This window comes from Chroicocephalus ridibundus, chromosome 7 (assembly GCF_963924245.1).
Source record: "Chroicocephalus ridibundus chromosome 7, bChrRid1.1, whole genome shotgun sequence".
In the NCBI taxonomy this organism is placed as follows: Eukaryota; Metazoa; Chordata; class Aves; order Charadriiformes; family Laridae; genus Chroicocephalus; species Chroicocephalus ridibundus.
Genome location: NC_086290.1, coordinates 11692959 through 11714583, shown reverse-complemented (window position 1 = coordinate 11714583; position 21625 = coordinate 11692959). Strand labels below are relative to the sequence as shown.

The following is a 21625-nucleotide window of genomic DNA, read 5'->3' as shown; positions in this document are numbered from 1 at the left end:
ACTTAGGATCTCAAATGTCTAAATCCTTTTGGCTGCTGCTGAAAGTTGGGTTCTGGAGACACCTTTGAAAACAGTTTTCCTCTGAAGTTGCAGTGGGGCATTAGAAACATTCTCCTCTGCCCTGTTTTACGTGATAATTTCAAGAAAACAGCAGATTCCTAACAGCAAAGCAAGTTCTTGATTTCACTTTCATTTTCTAAAGGAAATTCCCTGAGCTTTTTTTTGTTATCTTAAGTGAGAAAACGAAATATGACAAAGAACAGCAAGAAATTAAAAACCACTGGCTTTCCCAGCTCGAAACAGCAGGATGATTTATATGCATCGCCATTTTTCTCTTCTATATTTACAAAGTGCTCTATTACTTGAAGATCTGATAAGCAAAGAAAGTAATATTCCCGAACAACCTGGTCCTTTCCTGTTATAGTCCAGCTGTCCCTACTGTGTGAGTAGGTGCAGGGATCAGATCAAAACCAGGAAGATTCTGAATGTAATTCATATATAAAGGCATCAATGCATTTTCCTTTACGGTGGCTTTGCAGAGTTCAGCACCAGGACCTCAGGCCTCAAACGAAAAAGCTTTCTGTTTGGTTCTTTAAATATGGTTTCATTCTCTCGTTTATTTCACAAGCCTAACTACTTAATTATATTTGTTTCTTTTATTAATGGTTACCTTTTTATATTGTGCCTTTCTCCCAAGAACGTGAAAGTATGTAAATAACCTGAGCAAAGACATTCCATTTTAAGCCAGTAGTCGGGTAGGCCATTATGATTATGCTATTTATGAATAAACAGAGGCGTTGACCCAAAATATCCAAAGCTGACTCTGAAAGCCTAACTGAAAAGCCTTCAAATTAAGCATATGTTTTAAAGTTTGTTTTTCTAAGTCTGTCATGTAAGGAGGCAGTAGCAGAGGTGGGGACAGAGCACAGGCAGCTGCACTCTCCCTTTTCTGCTATCATGAGCAGTACTGGCACAGCTTGTGATTTGGGTTATTTTGGTTTAGATCAGGGTGATATCCTTGAAGTCAGTAGTGTGCGTATAGTGTAACAGTCGATGACCGGCCTTTGGGTTTGGACCCTGGTGGTGAGAAGCCTTGCCAGCTGGTGCTTAAGACGTCCCTCTCCTCCTCTCATTTTCCGTGGACATGCAGAATTCACGCTCTCAGAAGCAATGCTGCAGGATGGGGATCCGGTGCGCCTCGGTCTCAACAGAAACAGTTTTACTGGCTCTTGTGCCACCCCCACACGACGTCTGTCGTCTGCTTCGTGTGTACCTCCAGCTCCCTTTGAGACAAACTGCTTTGCAGCTCCCTGGGACAGCAGGCAGAAGCGCAGCCCCGCTGCCGCCACCACCGCCTCCTTTGACATCTCCCAGTGCAGCACTGCAACGTGTTGTTCCCCGCTCCTGCACTTCTCTGCTACCTTGCAGAATATACCAGCAGAATGTGGGTTAATGGGGCAGGCATGGCATAGAAAATCCGTCTCTCTGGTGGAGTCATTAGGATTTGCTGGCAGATTGCCAGTTCGGTTGTTGCAATTTTACACTCACTCTTCAGAGCAAGCTTAAAGGGGAAACCTCCATTCGCTTTAAGCCTTCACAGCCCACGAGAGGCTGCTGGGGTTTGCCTGCCACCGTCCAGATCTCTGATGAACAGCTGGCTGGAAATTCTCATCTAAGCGCTTACTCAAATGATTTGTTGTTGTTTTGAGATTGGTAGTCAAGACTATTTAAAATTAATGGGTCTGCATGGGTTTGATTGGTGATATTGCTGTCTCCTATGTTTGGATTTTCCAAAAGTCAAAAAGCAGAGTCTGAAGTGCATTTTGGAAAAATAAACAAAAAATCCACAAAACCAAAAACCTCCACAAAAGCTTCTGCTTGGGAAGGCATAGCTGAGCAGGTACAGTTAGGCTACAGTCAGTACCATACACGCATACCAAAGATTTTAGATCTCAGTTCTGCAACAGGCTTCAGCTGCATATGAGATTAATAGCACACAGCTCCTGAAAGGGTTAGGTTATCACAGCTGTAGGGTATTGTAATTTGTTACTTGTGTAAAGAGTTAATCAGAATAATATAATTAGTTATTGTCATATAATAAACTGAAATGTAAATTAAATTTGGAAAAAAAATACCCGAAATTATATTTATTTTATTTTGTTGCTTAAAATGGAATCTTTTTGTTTTGAGAAACTTCAGGTCAGTTTTCATGTGAATCATGCAGCCGCAGTTAATGCTTACTGATCTGGAATTAGAAAGCAAAAGGGTTAAATCTCAGTCCCTCTCTGATTTATATTTCCCTCCCCTCCTTCCCAGCTGTGGACATGGATGGAAGATCTGCAGAAGGAGCTCTTAGAGGATGTCTGTGCTGACTCTGTGGATGCGGTTCAGGAGCTTATCAAGCAGTTTCAGCAGCAACAAACAGCCACCTTGGATGCTACCCTCAATGTTATTAAAGAAGGGGAAGATCTAATCCAACAGCTCAGGTAAGCATCCACCTGGAGGACAGGTGTTGAGAAATCTGATGTATGCTGCAGTTTAGGTGTGCATAAATAGGGAGCTGTAAGTTAGGATTAATTGGTGGAGTTTATTAATTCTTTGCTTGTTTATGATTCTTCAAACTCTCTGAGTATTTTATTGAAATTGCAAGGAGTGATTTGTGTGGACTGATTGGAGTAGTCTGTGGGTTCCTGTTTGACAGAGAGATTATTTATAGGCACAGTGAAGTGAATTGAAACAAATACATTTCAGGTGAATATTTTCAGTTGGTATTTATAGAAGATTGTGAAATGGTTGTGAGCTGAGGCCTCGTGATTTATATGGTTATTCCTGTCGTAGAAGTGTATTCCTCTTAAAATATACATGTGTCTAACAATCTTCACTTTCATTTTGCATGCAGCACCCTTCTATTTATCTTTGTCTGTGTGGGGTTTATTCATGCTGTCAAAGAGGGTCTTACACTGCCAGTTCTGCTTGCATTATGAATTAAACCAGCTCATTTTACCTGATTTAAAATACATGAAGAGGCTGCCTTCAAGAAGTTGGGGTTTGTTTTTTTTTGCTTTCTTTGTAAGCGTAGTAGAACAAATGTTTGCACAGAGTACAGTGAGCCTGCACAAAACTTGGAGTTCTGAGATCCCTCTCACTTGTTCTTATTTACAGTGGTTTCCTGTGGCTTTAACTTTGTTGACAGCAGTGGAGTTTTCTTGCCTTTTAGTGATGTTACTGAACTCAAAACCAAGACCAATACATCGCTTATCCTTTAGATCTTTTTATTGTTACGCATTGCCCTTATCTACATATACATAGTGTGTATGTTCTGTATACATATATAATATGCAAACCTGACAGGTCTTACGCATTTCACCAGAGGCTGTCCCAGAGAGTTATGCCATCCTCCCCACCCTGAGCTTTCCTAATCGGATGCCTTCAGTTCTCACATGAGAAGTGCAGGAAATTGTGAGCCATGATAAGAAAAGCCTAAGGTGCTCTGGAGCAGAGTGGATAATGAAGGTCCCTGGTGGAGCTCTGCCCTTAAGAGCCCTCCTGGAGTCCCTGAGCCTTCTACTGCAGCCATGTGCTGGGCTTTCCTATATATTTATTCCTATCACCCTGGGTGTGGAGTCTCCTTCACACAGGTGAGCCTGCGTAAATGCCTAGTCTTGCTGTATGTGGCTTGCTTGTGTAACAGGGGGAGAGCGAAGGACCTGAGCTGTGGTATCACTTGTTGAGACCAGAGTTGGAAAGGAAGGATCAGGAGTAGACGAAGCTAGGCTCCATCCATCCATTCATCTTTGCTGATGAGATAAGTAGGAAGGAAACATGCTGTTTCTGGCAGCTCTAAGTGAGCTGCCAGAAGAAGGGGGTTTTAGATAAGAATGTATGTATGGCCAGCCATAATGGGTCAGTCAACAGTCTGCATGGCAATTTCCCTTTATGCAAATAAACTTTTTGAAAAATTTAGGGCATTTCTATGAAATCACACAAATGGCCGTGAAATTCTGGACTAAAGATTTTTTTGTTGCTCATCTCACCTATTGGCCTAACATCGTCTTGGCGTGAACACCCACAGAGAAGAGCCTGAAAGGGACCCTGTGTAAGTCCATCAGGTGGACTGTGGGGTGATTTGTGGGGTTGCAGAAAGTGTTGTGTTGAAGGAGTCCTCATGCAAGCGGAGGTATTGGCCTGAAGGCTTTTTGCCTGCACCTGAGTCAGTACAAAAGCTGCATGCGGGGTTGGAGATTGGCCAGGGCAATATTTGGAGCTGAGAAGTCAGTGGAGCATCAGTATGAATAGCAGCTTTTGGAGAAAGGCTGGTGTAGCGGCTGCAAGGTCATGCAGGAGAAGAGGTGAATTGGGAGATGTCATGTGGGACTTAAGTTTTCTTTAATGTAAACTTAGTCAATTCTTAGTTTCAGTCTTTGGAAAGTAAGGGTGGCCTTGGGTTTGAGACTTTTTTTGGAGTTGGTGTCATGCCTAAACATTTGTGAAATGCCAAGACAGGGTTTGTGGTAGCTGTATTTAACGAAGAAATGTTTTGGGGGTCTGGCTTGTGTTCTGGGCAGTGAGCAAGGTGGAACAGGGTGAACATATTTGTGCAAAGTGATCCCCTGCTTTTGATAAAGTTAAGACCAAACACAGAGAACAGTTGTCTGAAGGACAGAAGCCCTGAATGCACGCAAAGATTTGCAGAGCTGACCTGTCAAGACGATCTCTGATTCAAGTGTTGGTTTTGAGCACTCTGACGAACTGCAAAGCCTGTAATGTGATCCTGGACTCTTTCAAAAAGTGAAGCAGAACTGTGTAAAAAAACCATGAAACCCCTTCTGTGTGTGCCCACTCTGACAGCTTTTGGGGCTGCTGGCAAAAGTAAAGAACACACAGATAAAGGAAAGGAGGAAAAATTAGAATTGCTGCAATCTTCCTTAAACAAAGCATTGCATTTCACAGTGTGGATCACCTTGTACCTGCCGTGAAGAATAGCTGAAGATTGCAAACACTACAACAATGAAGAGAATAAAATACACTGCTCTTATCAAGCATGTCATAGCACAGCTTGAAACCAATATAATTATTGGGGGTTTGAAAAATTTTACATTTCTTGTCCTTACCTCTGAGAGAACAGATATTGCTTTAGAGAAGATGATTTGTGTAATAGCGCTCTGTCTCCTCCAGATTGCTTAGGAAAAGCTCAGCTGCCTGCACTAGTTAAATATGATGCCTGGGACTGCACTTCACAGAAGGTCTTCAGGGGCTTCAGTGACTGCATCAGGAGACCATACCTGTCAGGAATAAAACAGGCCTGGCTAGCAACACTGTACATGGTTAGCATTGGAAACACTTTTTTCACTCTTCCTTATCAATATTTTAGTGAGGTGATCATCGTTCTCAGCAATCAACACGAAGCAAGTCTTTTGAACTGCGTTTCCAGGAGTGCTGCCGGGCACAATATTTCTGCACATCTGTTAAAGGCAAAACAATGACTTGCTCCAGGGAGATGTGAAAGAACAGGAATGTTAGGGGCAAAAGAAAGACAGTGAAGAGTTATGGATCTTGCTTGCTTTCTTTACAGTAGTTCAGCATATGAGCTTTTGATGATGGGTACGTTTCACTAAGGTCTCTCCCAGTTAAGGCACTGGAAGTGGTTTCAGGAGCACAGCATTCGTTCTGAACAAACTCAACAGCAATGCACTAAGCCCAGTTTTATGTTCCCCAAAGTTTATCTGATTTTTTTTTCAATATTTTCCCTGCATTTTATAACTCTAATGCATAACCTTTCAGAGAATACTAAGGATCTTTTATGAATTCTTTCCCAGAATTTCTCATTGCCGGACTGAGCAAGAAATCTTGTGGTGGAAGCATCCAGTCTCAAAAATTTCTTTTTCTGGAAGGAGATCTTTCTCCAACCAGACTACAGAGGGATTGTCAAGGCCTTTTCCGAGGAGACTGTGAAAAAGTACCAGATTATAACATTTAATTTTTTGTATTGCATCAGCCACTGAAATGCAAGTGTGGCTTGATTGGAAGAGTGAAATGTTTAATGGAAAAGAATTTCTAAAACCAAGTGCACCTTTAGATCCTGTGAGAGATTATTCAACACCAGTCTTGAATAATTCATTGAATCATTTAGATAATATATGAATAGTAATAATCCTGCATTTGAATGAAGACATATTTCATGTCCTTTTATAGACGACAGGTGCTGACTGAAGGAAACAGAACTTGATTGGATGTGGGCTCAGATTAAGCTGTAGTTTCAGAATCTCACCTTGTTGTCTTCATTCATCCTTTGTACAGCTCAAATGTGGAGGCAGAGGGAGACCTTGTGGTCACCAAGAAGGTGAAAACACAAGATGACAGAGTGGGGCAGAAACCCTATCACCTGGAGAGAGTAATATTAGTGCAATATTCCCTTATAAATTGGTAGTACTTTCTGCGGAATGATGCTGGAGCATCTGAAGTTCAGTGTATCAAACATAACGTATTTGAGGAAAAAGAAGTGAAATATATCCAAAGAGAAAACTACTATGCAGTTAATAGTATTCTGTATTTTTAATTTTATTCTTAGGCTTCAGATATTCAGGCAAATGCTTTTTCTGTTCCTTCAAGACACATAATGAAAACAGAATAACACGTGTGTTTTGTTGCCTTAGAACCTCAAAGGTGTGTTTTAAACTTACCTAAAATGACTCTGTGTGTCAGCACCTAGTTTCAGTTTAAGGCATCTGTAAAAGGTTGTACTTTTTTTTTTCTCAATTATGCTCACTGACAGTTGAGTTGTAAGTTGTTTTGATCTGACCCCTATCATCTGACGTGATGATAATTTGCAAAAAGCAAAGTGTGAACATTTCAGTCAAGTTCTGCAGAAAATTACGACTGGTTTGCTAGGTGTTTATAGAGGGAAAACTCAACCCAGAAAAGGAAAATTAAAACAATAAAAACCTAAAAATCGTGAACACCCTCACACTCTTTTCCAGTGGGGATACTCCATGGGCACCTCTACTCAGCAGCACAGGCTAGCTGGCCAGAAGAATGGCTCCCAGGTGTGTTTGGTCCTTGTGGGACAATGCAGTGACCTGGCAGCATTACCTGACGTTTTGTTTATCTTGCAGTATTGTCAGCCAGTTTGCTGCACATGAGGGAGTTCATTGGTGCACAAATAGCCCAGTATATGCTGTTGGATTTGTAATTGTCCCTCCCATCTTCTCCAAGGCAGAACTGGTGATTGACAGGAAATACTGATGGTAAAACCTGCTGGCTTACCCACTCCATCATATTATCCTGCCAGTGCACAGGTCTTTCCAACAGTGTATTTGATAGGGTTTTCAGCTGGCTTGGTTTAAGTACGCCAGATAATGCAGCTGCTATCACATGCCTTTGAGCAAGATGGACAGAGAAAACGGTTGCATCTAAATCTTGGTGTAGCTGAAGTACCAAAGCCAAGATTAAATTATGGTTTCAGAATTTCCTTTCTGATTCTTGTTAAAACTGGGGGACGTTTTGTGCCACACTCGAGGATAAATTTCAGCTCTTATGTCTGCAAAGGCTCTTTGTCCATAAAGCACTCACTGAAAAAAAAAACACTGAAGACGTAACAGACTGTAGGTGAGCCTGTTAATAGATATCTCAGAGCATAAATAGAAGAGAAACTGTCAGGACCATCCAGTGTCCATGCTAAGACTTCTTCGGGTACAGTGAGCTGCCCCTTGGTCCTAGCCCCCTTCTGCTGTCTGTATATGAAAGGTGTAGATGCACCAGTATCTGACCTGTCAGAGGCATGTCTCATTTCACTTACCCTAGTGAAAAGACAAGTCAGAGTCCATCTTACAGTGTTTGAAAAGTGTTTTCCATCAGTGGAGTTTTTTGCACTGTATTCTATTGGTGTACTACATAATCCAGAGGAAATCAAGGCATCCCTACCCCTTGGTCTAAAATGCTGGCAATTCTGATTCAATTAGTCTGTAAGTAATAAAGCAAATGCACAAAATTAACTTGTAAAGCTCCAGGGGGCTAAATAGCACCTCTGAGCTTGGTGTAAGTGTCAGCTGGAGTAGGTCACTCTGTAGGATTAAAGGGGACTGCCAGCCAGTATCCTCAAGAGAGCCATGGAGAATGATGTGTCATTCTCCTCCCTGCCAAGTGTGTAAGGTCGCAGTGTCACGACACAAGAAAGGATGATCCCCTTGCTCAAACTTTGTGGATTTTTGCAGGATTTCAGTAAGTAGAATAGATGAGTGTTGCATACACCTTCCCTCAGCCCTTTGTGCTTGGGTTTGCGCCTCAGCAGCACACAGAATCACAAACGTGTAGTTCTTGCTCTTTTGCCTGCCTTAAAGCTCAGCTTTAACCATGCTCTCTGCCTTGCTACAGGGACTCTGCCGTTTCCAACAATAAGACTCCACACAATAGTTCCATCAGCCACATTGAATCTGTCCTTCAGCAGCTCGACGAGGCCCAGGTACAGATGGAAGAGCTCTTCCATGAGAGGAAGATTAAGCTAGACATTTTCCTTCAGCTCCGGATTTTTGAACAGTACACCATTGAGGTAAGAGCTGGCTGCGTGACCTGAGAAAGGTAGAGCTGTGGGAGAGGGAGTGTATGTAAACATACTCTGTTAGGATACACCTGGAGCTGTTTGGTTGTGCTCAGCCGTCCAGTGAGCAGGAGAGAGAGTTACAACCAGGTTTTAAATTCGGCACGTTGAAGCTAAAAATATGCTTTAGGATATACTGCTAGAATGCACTGAAATAGATTCGTGGCTGCTAAACTGACTGTGCTGAGGATCTGCCTGCTTTGCAGGGGAGCTTTATGAGATGCCCATGTTATAACTCTTTATTGACGCTAGTCATTCAGGGATTTGGAAGTTCTCTGTCACTTACTAGTGAGGTTTGTCTCTTCAGATACAAACATAGATGCATGCAAACAGATATGTGCTTGGCTTTAAACCACCGAGGGAAAAAAACTTGTTATACATGAAAGGAAAGGGTATTTAAAAGATGGGCTTTTTAAGCATCGCATTGGATTTTTTTAAAAAGAAAAAAAAAAAAGGGTGGGGGGAAGTTAAAATATATTTTTTTATGTTCTTATGCAAAAAAGGTCTTTCAGTTTTGTTTTTTGTACTTCTGTTTTGAAATCAAAAGCACTGGATGGAAAACTCATCAAAACATTAATGATTGGCTGGAGTCTCTTCAAAGTTTCTCTATCCAAGAATACCTCAATCTCATTAATTACTTGCTGATAGGAAATGATGCAAAAGGAACAACATATAAGTTAACTTGTACACAAAATCCATGAAAGTCATGTGTCAGCACTTATGTCCCTTCTAGGGTGTGTTCCTCTGAATGTATCCCACTGGTGCTTGTTCAGTTCGTGAAGCACCTTTAAGTGTTTTATGATGATATATTCCTGAAGGTATTGTTTGTAAATCTGCAGGTAATCTCAAGGTAGGTACTAGTAGTTAATGGGAGCCTTAGAATGCTGTGTTATGCTTTGTAAGTGTTTATTTTAAGGCATGGGACGATGAATTATAGTGGAATAAAAGGCTGGAAATAGAAGGTTTTAGGTGTCTCGATCTATAATTGGATGCCAGAGATAGAAATCAGTGAGGAATATCTGAGCTTTCCTGTTGTGACTGCATAGTTAGGTATCGTACTGAAGTCTGTTCCACGGTGCTTGGTATTGATGTAAATTAGGGTAGTTTCATTTTACTTACCAGTTATAGACAGCCTCCTTGATATTGAGAGACAGTTTTCTTTGTGAGTATGTGTGTATAAGTATAAACGTATGTATTTCGTGTCAGATAACATACTTTGCCTTAAGAATGCTACATTCAAAATTCAGGAGTCTGCAGTAACTGTAGGATCTCCTATATTTAAATACAAGATGTTTTGATACGATGGTGTGGCAAATGTTGAATAATTTAGACTTAATCTAAAAGATATAAATGGGGTGTTAATGCATATACTTGTACATACCTATAAGTGGCACCTGTGTTTTCAAAAACGAAGCAAAAAAAATGAAAAACAGTATGTGTTTCTGTAACACACAAATGTGTCTGTCGGCAGTATGCAGTGAACCCATGGGAGTCATTCATTAAGATCTCAGCCTGTTTCCCTGCAAATTTTAGGTCTGAACCTGCAAATTATGCTGATTTAGGTAAAGATCTAAAAAAAAAAATTAAAAAAAATAAATCACTGTTTTCAAATTCTTTTTCTTTGTACATAGTCTTTCAGTCAAAGATCTCAAAGGCCATTAGCACCATGGATTGCTTTACTGATGGGGCAAGCGAGGCATCCATGAGATGATGTGACTTACCCTGGTCCCCTCCATATGTGGGGGTAGAAATGCGAATACTATGTGGATCCCTCTGTTTTGTTTCTGCAGGAATCCTACGTCTGTGTATTCACAGACACATTTGGAGTGGCTGTGATACGTTAATATATTTAAAACTGGAAATGTGCTTCAGAGTCTTCTAAAATCAGATTAGCTAGAAAGGATTTTAAAGAAAATCACCACTTAGTTGTCACTGTACATTTGCTATTTTTTTATCATACGAACATCTGAATTCCCTTGGCAAAATTTATATTACAAGGAAATCTGAGAATGTGTTTCATAGGGAGTCTATGGGCAGATGATTTTATTTAGAAAGCTCCCTCTTTCTGAAAAATAGTTTTTATTTTAGAATAATTATGACAATTTATAACTGAACACACAATGAAAAATATATCTAGGTCAATATCTTAAATTTTATAAGTACATTTAGTGCTTAAACAAGAAAAACAGTTTGATAGATAATAAAAAGAAAGGCAATTTGAAATAAAATATTAAATGACACGCGTATGCTATGCATTTCAAACAACAGCTGAATTGGCTCAAATTGACACAATAATGATCCTTAGAAAGTAGATTGCAGTCAGTTGCCTCAGCCATATAATAAAGATTCCAAGTCACTAGGAAACTGTTATCAAAATTAACAAAATTATCTCATGCCATTGTTGAGAAGCAAAAAGATTTTTTCATCACCATAATTAAAAAACATGTAGTACTTCTAATTGTTGAGTATTCCAAGCTTTTAAGGGAAAAAGATGATGAAATTTAAAACAGGAAATTCAGTATTTTTTTTTACTAAAGAAGCTTGAGCTATGACTGGAAATGTATTTAGGTTTTAATTTTCCATAATAGCCTAGATCCTGCATAGATTAAGAATAGCGAAATAATGTGTACCAGTATGATTGTCAAATGAATTTCTCCTTTTCTAGCCTAGATAAGCCCCCTTCCATCTGTCCAAAGAGCAGTGCCATGTTGAACACGGCCCTAATGAAACCCCTTCACCTGCTGCCACCACGTTCTCTCCTTCCTGCAGTCACACAAACTATCTCCAAAAAGTGAGCCCTCCACCTCACAGACTTGAACACCTTTGTCCTCTTTGCTGCTTCTGGCTTGTCAAGCATTGAAATTCCCATATTTGCCCCTCAGGTCTGTGGTTTCACCCTTGGTTCTTGTTCTCCAGGGAATCCCTTAGGATGAGGACCCTTCCCTGGGAACTCTGATGAGAGGAAAAGCTTGCATCTCTCTAGTTAAAGCCAGAGGGATGCAGCTGTGGGAGCCCAACTGCTTCCGACAGCTTTAGGGAATGCTCCACGTTAGAGCTCAGTCTCAGAGAACAGTTGCATCTCTTTCCATCCAGTTTTGGCATCAAGCATTTTTGATTCTGTTAGCTTTTCCTACTACCCTCTCTCTCTCTGTCCCCTTTCTAATTAATAATGTAAACTGAAAGTATTAGGAATTTTTCATACAAATGGTGATTGAGCGATTCACCTTTTAGTTTTATTTAGAAAGTGTCTGACTGTCATTTCTTCTTTGGAAACTTTCCTGCTTTTACTGTTCTCCCCAGATATTAAAACCTGTGCCATAGATCACATAACCCTCTCCTTTGGCGCTCTTTCCTAAACTTGCACTGTACCCATCTGCTTTGGAGCCCTCCTGGTTTTTGAGCTTTTCTGTAATCTTCTCTTCTTGACAAAGGTTCGGAGTCCAGACAAACTTCAGAATTAATGATTACTGTACGAGCAACACTTAGTTCCGTCTATTTAGGCATCAGTGGACCTTTTCTTGTACTTCAGTGAAATCTGCCGACTATTATTGCGTTTTGTCTTCAGGAAAAGTATTTTATGTAAAGAGAAGCCACCTGCTTATTTCTTTGGCAGGGCAGACCAGCTGCCTTCATTTAGGACTTCTAAGGACTTTTAAGCCTCACAAGCAGGTTTTGTGTTATACTTGAGTCAAAGCAGGTTTGGCAGATACGAATTTGGGTACGAATCCACAGGCACATAGGATGTGCTGCCTGTTCTTTCTTGCCTTAATCTCGTTATATTGACTGATGTTTACACTCTGGGCTCTTGGGGTAAATTATGAAATCCAAACTATGACAACACCTGGCAACAGACATAACAGAAACATGAGAGAGCCTGGCTATCCCTGTGGGAGGCTACTCTGCCTTAGGTTTTAAAACCGTAAAATGACAACCCATTCTTTATTTAGGAAATGTGTCTAACTTTGTTGCCTGGTATGTTTTATTCCTTTACCAAGTCACTGTGCATTCCAAGACAACATGGGATCACTAGGATTATATGGTTGGTCTTTCTGTATGATACAGACTTTAGTTGAGTTTGTGCAGCCAACCAAGTAACTCAGGAGATTTCATGCCGTGTGAATGTGGTAGCTGGTCCACTACGAGGAAATAGGGTGTGAGACTTGAGGGCCGATAGCTGGCAGACATCAGCAGCAGTGCTGGTACCACACTGAGTACATTATATGTATGAAGCACAGTCTTATTCCACAGTTATGTCCTTGGCAAAATCTGGCAAGTGTGCTTTTTCCCTTGCTTCAGAAATAGTCATTTAAAGGCTTATTAACCATTATTTGAATGAATGCTAATATACAGTAAAACGCTGAGTAAATGCACAAAAGGCAAATGATGGTATGCACTGAATTGCAACCCCTAACAAAACTACTGCCGTCCAGAGTCTTTCTGCATATTTTTTCTTTGTCTTTTATAGAGAGATGATCAAAGTCACCTGTAGGCTTTAACAAAACTCTGTGACTGAGAACAGGAATGATCTCAGACAATACCTGTCTGTCAACAGTTGTTGCTTACCTCCAAAGAAACTTCCCTCTCCCTTTCCTAGAGTTGCCCAGCTCCTTCCCTTGTGTGTGTTGTTTTGTTTCCTGCAATGCATATGATCTGTGCAATGCTAGACAGAGCCTATGTACTGTAGTCTTAGAGCAGCGTGGTTCCTAGGCCAACACATACTTCTGGAAGGGCTTGTGGGGGTTCCCACTATACAATATAAATTTGATCTTGTATGCTGTTTGTTATCTTTCAAAAAGCCCTGTGATCACTAAAATCTTCACCCCCTGGACATCTAATTTTCCACTATTCGATCTCTTTGGCTCCATTTCACCTGCTAATTAAATTTTTCAGCCTTGATTTTACTTGCTGGCTCTTCTGACTGTTTGCATCCATCCCTGTGCAGGAGTTTAGAAGGGAACAGGAGTCAGCTTTCACAGTGGTTTACTTCGCTGTTATTTACAACTCACTTGAGGTTCCCATTCCAGGTTTATAATGCTATCAGAATCTTTCAAGTGAATAAGCTGCCTGTGTGAAGGTACAAGATGTTTTATAGCTCCTCACTGACTTATAGCTGACACTCAAATGTGAGCTTCTTTATTAGAAATAAGAGTTACATCGATCTTGAGATACATTTGAAAGAAAGGGAACCGTAAGAAAAAAATCAGCCTCTTCTGTTCATAAACTGGAATCATATAATTTCTCACGCTTAGTGAGCTTTTGTTTTTTCATTTCCATATATACCTAGTTTTCAAACTGCATGTCACTTCATTTTAAGGAAAGGCAAGCCCCAAGCTGTCCTGGGCACCACGTCTTTTGGAGATGAATTCCATTGTTTCTCTTGAGGTTTTTGGGATTCAGGAGCCAAAAGCACCAGAGCAGAATCATCACTGTGACAGGCTTTTCACGCTTCAATGGCTCAGGTCCCCACTAAGCCAGTGTGGCTTCTCTGTCTGTTGTCAAAAAAATGGGTGACAGTATTGTCACACTGCACAGTGTCAGCTGAAACTGAGGCCTGAGAAGAAGGAACAGCAAACTTTCTCCTTACGTGATCTGTAGAAGTGACAGTTTCACTCACCCTTTCCTGCCTACATCTCCTCCACCATACACCTTCATATTAGTCTGCTCGTAGATCCACCTATAGTGTCACATCCAGTCCTCTGCTCTTCCAGCCTGCTCTGAATGCTGAAGCAGAGTCAAGTGCTGTTGCCCCCAGGATCCCTGGTGCCCAGTCTCTAGGGTGTGCCTTACAAATCTGGTCTCCCCTACTCCATTATAACCCCTTTCTTTCTGCATTCACAGACACTCCCTCAGCATCCAGGAGTCAGAGTTACCTCTTTGTGATTCCTTCCTGGGTCATATCTGACCTCTGGTCTCATCCATCCTCACTCTCTGTTCATCCCAGCTGTATAGCTGCCACCTTTTTTTCTCTTGAGATGAGGTAGATGTTCCTTTTTCTTGACTCTGAGCTCTGTACAGATCTGCCCTGTGCCTGAGCGACTGTTCTTCCTCTCCTACCTCATCCCCATGCTCTACCCACTCTTCTCACCCTTGCTCCTCCTCCTACTTGCACCATCGTTTCTCTTGCAACCTGCCTCCTACATTTGTTTGTTCTTCCCAAGCGACTTTACTCTTTTTCACATCCCTCTCGCGAGCCCACTCTCTTTGTGTTGATAGCTTCTACTCCCAGGATAGAACTTTCTTTCCCTCCTCCTCATATGCCCTTCCTCATCCCGTACTCTAAAATATCAGCTCCTGTGTGATTCATTTGCCATATACCATTTAATTTCTTTTGCTTGATTCCTCATTTCCCCTCTCCACCTCCTTTAATTGGCAAACAAAATTTTCTGGTTGGCATTAAACAAGATGACTTTAGGTGTCAAACACTGAATTAAGGCCAAGCAAGCAGCATTCAAGGCTCAGCAGCACCATTTTGTAGAAAATCTCAGCAGCAGCCTCAAAAGAAAAGATACCTAGGATTTAGATATGAAATTACTGCAGATGTACAGCAGCTGCCGTAGCTTGGGTAGGCTCTTTGGCCTAAATCACAAGCAGGCTGCAGTGTGGGCAGGGCCAGACTGCTACTGTTGTTATTACTGCTTTTACTTTTCACCTGTGTGCCTCTTCTCTATAGCTCTCCTCTTTCTCCAGGACTGAAGATGAACACGTCTCTCTCCCTTCAGTCATGCTATCTGCTGGTATTGCAACACAATAAATCCAGGAAGCAGCAAATGCAGCAGTGTTGCAGCAGTGGGAATTTGGGTATATAAAGTTGATGCTTTAGGAGGATTCCTGCCTAAAGAGTACGTGGTCTAGACTGCGGTCGCTGTGTCTGTATGAAAAACAGACCTGGCTGACAATCTGTATATCTGTTATAGCCTTGTGATAGCAGCATGGAGCTCAGCACAAACCCAGTATTTGCTCGTGTGCTGTAAGTTAACTCTTGCGCTGCCTTCACTGCTCTGATAAGGATATCCCAGGTATCTCATTTAATACTAGATTGTGTTCACTACCAGCGTTAGTTCCCCTCCCGTTATCATGGCAGCAGGAGCATCTATTTCAGGCAGAGTGAAGAATTTTGCTTTCTAGCTCACTGTCAATCAATAGCTTTGTCGTGTCTTTCTCTCTCATTAGTACTCTGGGGTCACTTGACCTTCCTGTAGTAACAGAGAGCTGTTTATTGGCCACCAATCTTATATGACCTGCAAGGAAGGTGCATGGCTTTTTCCAAGGACTCAGCCAGAGTGTGTCTGACAATGAGGCATGTGTGCAGCTTTCCTTGGGACAGTGTGGGCACCTGGGGATAAGTCTGCTGCTTTTGCTAATGCAGAGCTGTGCGCTGCCGCTGCTGCTGCTCTCATGCCCCTTCTGCTTTGGTATGATTTCTCTCTCATGCCACAGCAGAGCAGAGCAGAGCTCAGGGCCGCTCTTGCGGCGGGGCCTCTCTTTTCTCAGGGCATGTGAGGGATGCTAAGGTCTATTTAGAATCACAAACACTAGGATGTAGGATGTAAAGTGAATAAACAAAAGAAGTGCTGTTGGTTCTTCCCACCAAAAATCTAGCAGATCAGCAAAGTAAATTCTAATCAGCCATTCTTCTGGTTCTGGGTCAAAATGGAATTAAACAAGTTCATGGCCAAGTGAGCCTCATTTATGAGACAATTCCTGACACAGGCCCAGCACAATTGGCTCAGTGCAATCACTCTGGTCTGATACAGTCCAAATTTCACCATAGATGTCAATGCCTGACCAATCTGTGAAAGCATCCGAAGTCTTTTTTTAGACTTGAAAAATATACATCTGTAGTTAACAGAGCTGCCTAATTACAGCTTCTTCCTGAAGAAAAATAAATCATTTTCCCTATACCCAAGTCAAACCAGTTAGGGACTCAAATTCAAACTCTGGGACCATTTCCAAATGGTCAGGTTGGAAGTACAGAAAACACTGGGATTTTGTGGCATTGGCTGTACAGACAGAAAAGGAAATGTCTTAATGAGCAAAGCAGCATGGTCTCTGGGATAGGGCACCAGATTGGGATTTAGGAAACCTAGGTTGTTATCACAGCTCTGCTATTGCTTCTTTGCCTCCGTGTGCTTTAGATTCCCTTCTTGCCATCTGTTTGTCTCAGTTAATCAGAGCAATGTACCCAGCCTTCCTGTACACACTTCGCCTGACAAATTTGGTGATGTTCCACCTCTCACTGTCCTTCCTCTCTTCCCCTAACCCAGCACATGGGATGATTGTTACTCCTTCATCAGCCCCCACTTGGAGGCAACTTCCCTCCTTCCTTCCTTCTCCCCTCCGTTGGTGGCTGTGCTGCTGGCCCTGCACAGCTGGCACTGGGCTAACAAGCCCCATTAAACCTGTCTGACTGTCCAGAGCCACTCAGGTGCAGTCTTAGCCCCTGGTCCTGGTCCTGGCAATGTGAGATGGAGCCACCTGGACTGGCTTTGCATCCCAAAGAGTTTATCAGCTTAAGTCCTGACTGCTCGTACTATCCTTTCCTCTTTAATTGGAACCACTGATTTGAACTGGGGGGTGCAGATAAGGGAGCATAAACCCTTCAGTGCCTTGCAATGGCTAATACGACTGGTAAATATTTAGGTGGGGAGTTTGGTGAAAGCTGGCTCCCGATATGAGCATGAGGAGCACTGGTTGCCTGGGAGGCACTCACGCTTAATGGGCAAAAGGCAGTACAGTCAGGAACAGCTATTTTCCTGTGCTCGAGTGGAAATTATTGTAGATTTAATGATAAAAGCGATGCTGCTCAGTGTGTCCCTTCCACAGCCAAGTGGAAAAGTTGCTAAGAGAAACAGCACTCCAGCAGAGAGATTTACTTGGGCAGTTTTGTAGAAGTGCTGAATCTCAGCCCACTTATGGAAACTTATTGGATGACCATGAGTCAGCAATGTGCCCTTGTGGCCAAGAAGGCCAATGGCATCCTGGGGTGCATCAAGAGGAGCGTGGCCAGCAGGTCAAGGGAGGTCATCCTCCCCCTCTACTCTGCCTTGGTGAGACCGCACCTGGAGTACTGTGTCCAGTTCTGGGCTCCCCGGTTCAAGAGGGACAGGGAACTGCTGGAAAGGGTGCAGCGGAGGGCTACGAGGATGATTAGGGGACTGGAACACCTCTCTTATGAGGAAAGGCTGAGGGATTTGGGTCTCTTCAGTCTGGAAAAAAGACGTCTGAGGGGTGACCTTATCAACGCTTATAAATACTTAAAGGGTGGGTGTCAGGACGATGGGGCGAGGCTCTTTTCAGTGGTGCCCGGGGACAGGACAAGAGGCAATGGGCACAAACTGGAACATAGGAAGTTCCACCTAAACATGAGGAGGAACTTCTTTACCCTGAGGGTGGCAGAGCACTGGAACAGGCTGCCCAGAGAGGTGGTGGAGTCTCCATCTCTGGAGACATTCAAAACCCACCTGGACATGTTCCTGTGTAACCTGCTCTAGGTGACCCTGCTCTGGCAGGGGGGTTGGACTAGATGATCTCCAGAGGTCCCTTCCAACCCTATGATTCTATGATTCTATGATTCTATGATTCTATGAAACAGTTGTTGATTCTTCCATATGTCCGTTGTCAACTCCCCTGATGGTTCAGCCCTCTGAAAGATTTGCATTTTCCTGTCCCAGGGATGACATCCATTGATGTAAACAGGATGGAGGGATTTTGTTTTGATCAAAATCCCACAATTGTAGCATCGTGGCTGTCAGAGCAAACTAATGTACCATATTCTTTGATTGGTTTAATCTTTTCTATTACTGTCACTTATGAATGCTGTTAGACATCGTCCTGAGTGCACATGCTTGGGAACGTTCACCAGAAATTGGGAAGTATTTTGTGAATCCTTGCAAATTTCAAATAATTATGTTTTAGCAACCTGAAGATCAATGCAATGAATTCAAACAGATGTTATTTTTAATAGCTCATAGAAAATAAAATTCTTCTGATTCACTTATGTTAGAAAGAGCAGAAAGGGCATTGCATTGAACTTTAGGTGTTATTGTCATGACTGTAGGAACCTGCGCTCACTCTAAATTCATTCCGTTATTTGTAGTTTGAAACAAGGTCAAGACCACCTCAGTTCTGATTAGTGTTAGCTGGGGATCTGTCTCTAAATGTAAATGTATTTCATAAAACCCTTCTCCAGCTTCTACTTTGACCATTTCTCCATAACTGTTAAACCTGCCAATAAGCCTCCACAGTCCAGGAACTCCAGCTACAACGTGTGAATGAATCGGAGGCTGCGAGAACCAGGAATGGGGCCAGAGAGGCTGTAGAGATAGCTATTATTTAAAGGTAATTGAGTGGAATGGGCAATGGAACAAGCTGAAGAAAAATAGAAGCCCCTCAGGATGTCCACGCTCTGCCTTTCGCCCTGCAACTGAGGGTCTAGGTTCTTGCTTGAGTAAATCTGCTTTTCTGCTTTTCTCAAAAAAGAGCCTAAAAACTGCTTATTTTTTCCCTTCTAATGCAAAGCTGTGTGCTCCCGTTTACTCTAACGTGAGAAGGGCTGAGAGATGGTCAGTTTGGGTTGCCTTCCTGTGCCTGCGTTGGATACAGTGTATGCTTGATGGAAAGGAAACCTGAATAGATAATTTTGAATCTTGGCTACTTAGGAAGTTAAGCATCTCACTGCACACAGGCACTGAAAAGCGCCTTTAGTGGGAGACAGAGAAGTTTTCACTACATCATAACATGCACAAGTGGGAGGTTAGATACCTAGTTTTAGCTCTCCTGAATCTAGCTATGAGGAATTGACCTATGAATCATAATTAAGGCATTTATTTAATACTTTAAAAAATTGTATTCTGCACAGTACTAGCCTATATACATCCCATTACCCCTTTTCCCCCTCCCTCATTCATTTTGACGAGCACGTTCCCTCTTTTTTGTCTCTACTAGCAGAATCTGGGTTGAGGTGAGACTGGACAATAGATTTTGCTTTAACTGAACAGGCAAAAGCAGAGAAGAACTTTGATACCAGTTGACTACTTGTGACCTAAAATATAAAATAGAGAAGATATACTAAATTGACTACTAAAATCATCAGATTGTGTGTTTCAATTAGGAAGCAAAGAAAGCAACAGAAGATTTTGCGTGTTCCCATGACTTATTGGCAGGTTATACAGGTCTTTGGTTAGAGCCAGGTACCATTCATGATTCTACTGGTGATTCACCTAGCCCTTGAGTATGGTGTTTCTGTGCTGCACTTTCCCCATCTGTAAAAGTGAATTATTTATATTCATTCCCCAATGTAAAAGCTTTCAGATCCATGGGGGAAAAAAGTTATACACGGCCTGCTCCCAAGTCCACTGAAAACAATAGAAAGATCCTTATAAAAGATTATGAAAGCACAACATCAGACTCATTGTACAACTGCAATCAATGCTGTGGGGGTTAACGCAAAATTTATAACAAAATATTTAGTCTCATGATGTATTTTCTGTGAACAATGGTAGATACTGTTTACAATCAGTTCTATCAATAATAATAATTCTGAAAATGTATTAGTTATCCCCATTTTAGGGCTTAATGGAAGCAGCTTATAATATCAATTCTATGAAGATAGAATAAATAATATTTCCATCTGTAATATGTAACATACAGCGTGTTGCAAAATGTTTTTAGAAACATTCAGGCCATTTGGGGATTATATGGTCACAGGTGTTACAAATTGTTTTGCAATTCTGTAAGCATTACTTCTTCATTTAAATTTGACTTTATTCAGAAGCATTATCTCTACCATCCATTGAATATAGCAGGTCTTCTTACAGTGCTCTTCGGAGTGTATAAGGGAAAAGGAAGGTGTCGGATTTCTTGTTGGACCAATAATTTTTTCATGGATCCTCACCTAAGCAAAATGTTTAGCGTGACCATTAAGTAGGCAGGATCCAGAGCGCGCTGAGGCTGTGGTTTGGGGGTTTCTGGATCAGAGTCAAAATGTGGAGTACTTTGGTGATCCAAATACAGTTTGAGAATAAGATTTTTCATTGGTCTTGGGTGAATACACTGTCTGTCTTCTGCCTATGAAGGTTACAGCAGAGTTGGATGCCTGGAATGAAGATCTGCTGAGACAAATGAATGATTTCAACACTGAAGACCTCACTCTCGCTGAGCAGCGTTTGCAGCGTCACACCGAGCGGAAGTTGGCCATGAACAACATGACCTTTGAAGTCATCCAGCAAGGACAAGATTTACACCAATACATCATGGAAGTCCAGGCTTCAGGTGAGCAGAACAATTTGATCTCTATTTCACATGAGAAAAAGACAAAAAAACAAATCAAACCAAAAAAATAATGCATATTAAGCAAAAATACCCCAATAAATACCAAATACATCAGCTTTTAGCATAAGTATGGGCAATACCTGTCTGTCCACTCCCAGAACTGTCCCACAAGTTTTGGGAATTCTTTGATTCAGGACTACATGTCAAAAATTGCTGTTTCTTTGAGACTGAAACTCATTGAGGAAATAAAACTGACTTGCAAAGTTCATTCAGAAACTGCAGGGTGGAACTTGTGATCAATTCCAAAGTGGATGGAGAGGGGAGGGCAAGACAAGTTACACTGGTAGCTGCTTGTCCTTGCACCAGCTCAGAAACAGGAGCTGCAGGGAATCATGAGTTACAGATACTTTAGCTGGCTGGTCAGACCTCAGGTCTGGATGAAGTCTAATCATTCTAGACTCCAGAACTTGTTAACCTTTCTGCAGTCAGACTTCATTGAGAGGCAAACTGACCAGTTGTTCTGGCTTCGTTCTGCGCAGACTTGAGTACCTTTTCCTTGTGCCACATTTCAGGGTGCAGACGTGCCTGAAGGGGAGAGAGAGGAGTGAGGGGAGAAAGAAGCTAGTTATCCAAGAACCCTCTGGGAAAGAATCCAAATATGAGAGCTCTGAAAGCAGTCATGAAGTGAAAATCTTGTTTCCAGCCAGCTCTAATTGGAATTATTTTGGATAGAAAGAGAATATGATGAACCATACAGGAATT

The 21625-nt window shown here is 41.9% G+C and overlaps 1 protein-coding gene across 8 annotated transcripts in view; it reads left to right on the top strand.

Annotated features, from left to right (window-relative positions):
- The window catches only part of KALRN (kalirin RhoGEF kinase), a 527586-nt gene that overhangs the window by 318302 nt on the left and 187659 nt on the right, over positions 1 to 21625 (top strand). For all 8 annotated transcript variants that reach the window (XM_063341757.1, XM_063341758.1, XM_063341761.1 and 5 more), the window contains exons 13-15: positions 2317 to 2486; positions 8371 to 8545; positions 20668 to 20863. In XM_063341757.1, the coding sequence (XP_063197827.1) occupies positions 2317 to 2486; positions 8371 to 8545; positions 20668 to 20863 (541 nt within the window). The remainder of the gene's footprint in view (positions 1 to 2316; positions 2487 to 8370; positions 8546 to 20667; positions 20864 to 21625) is intronic.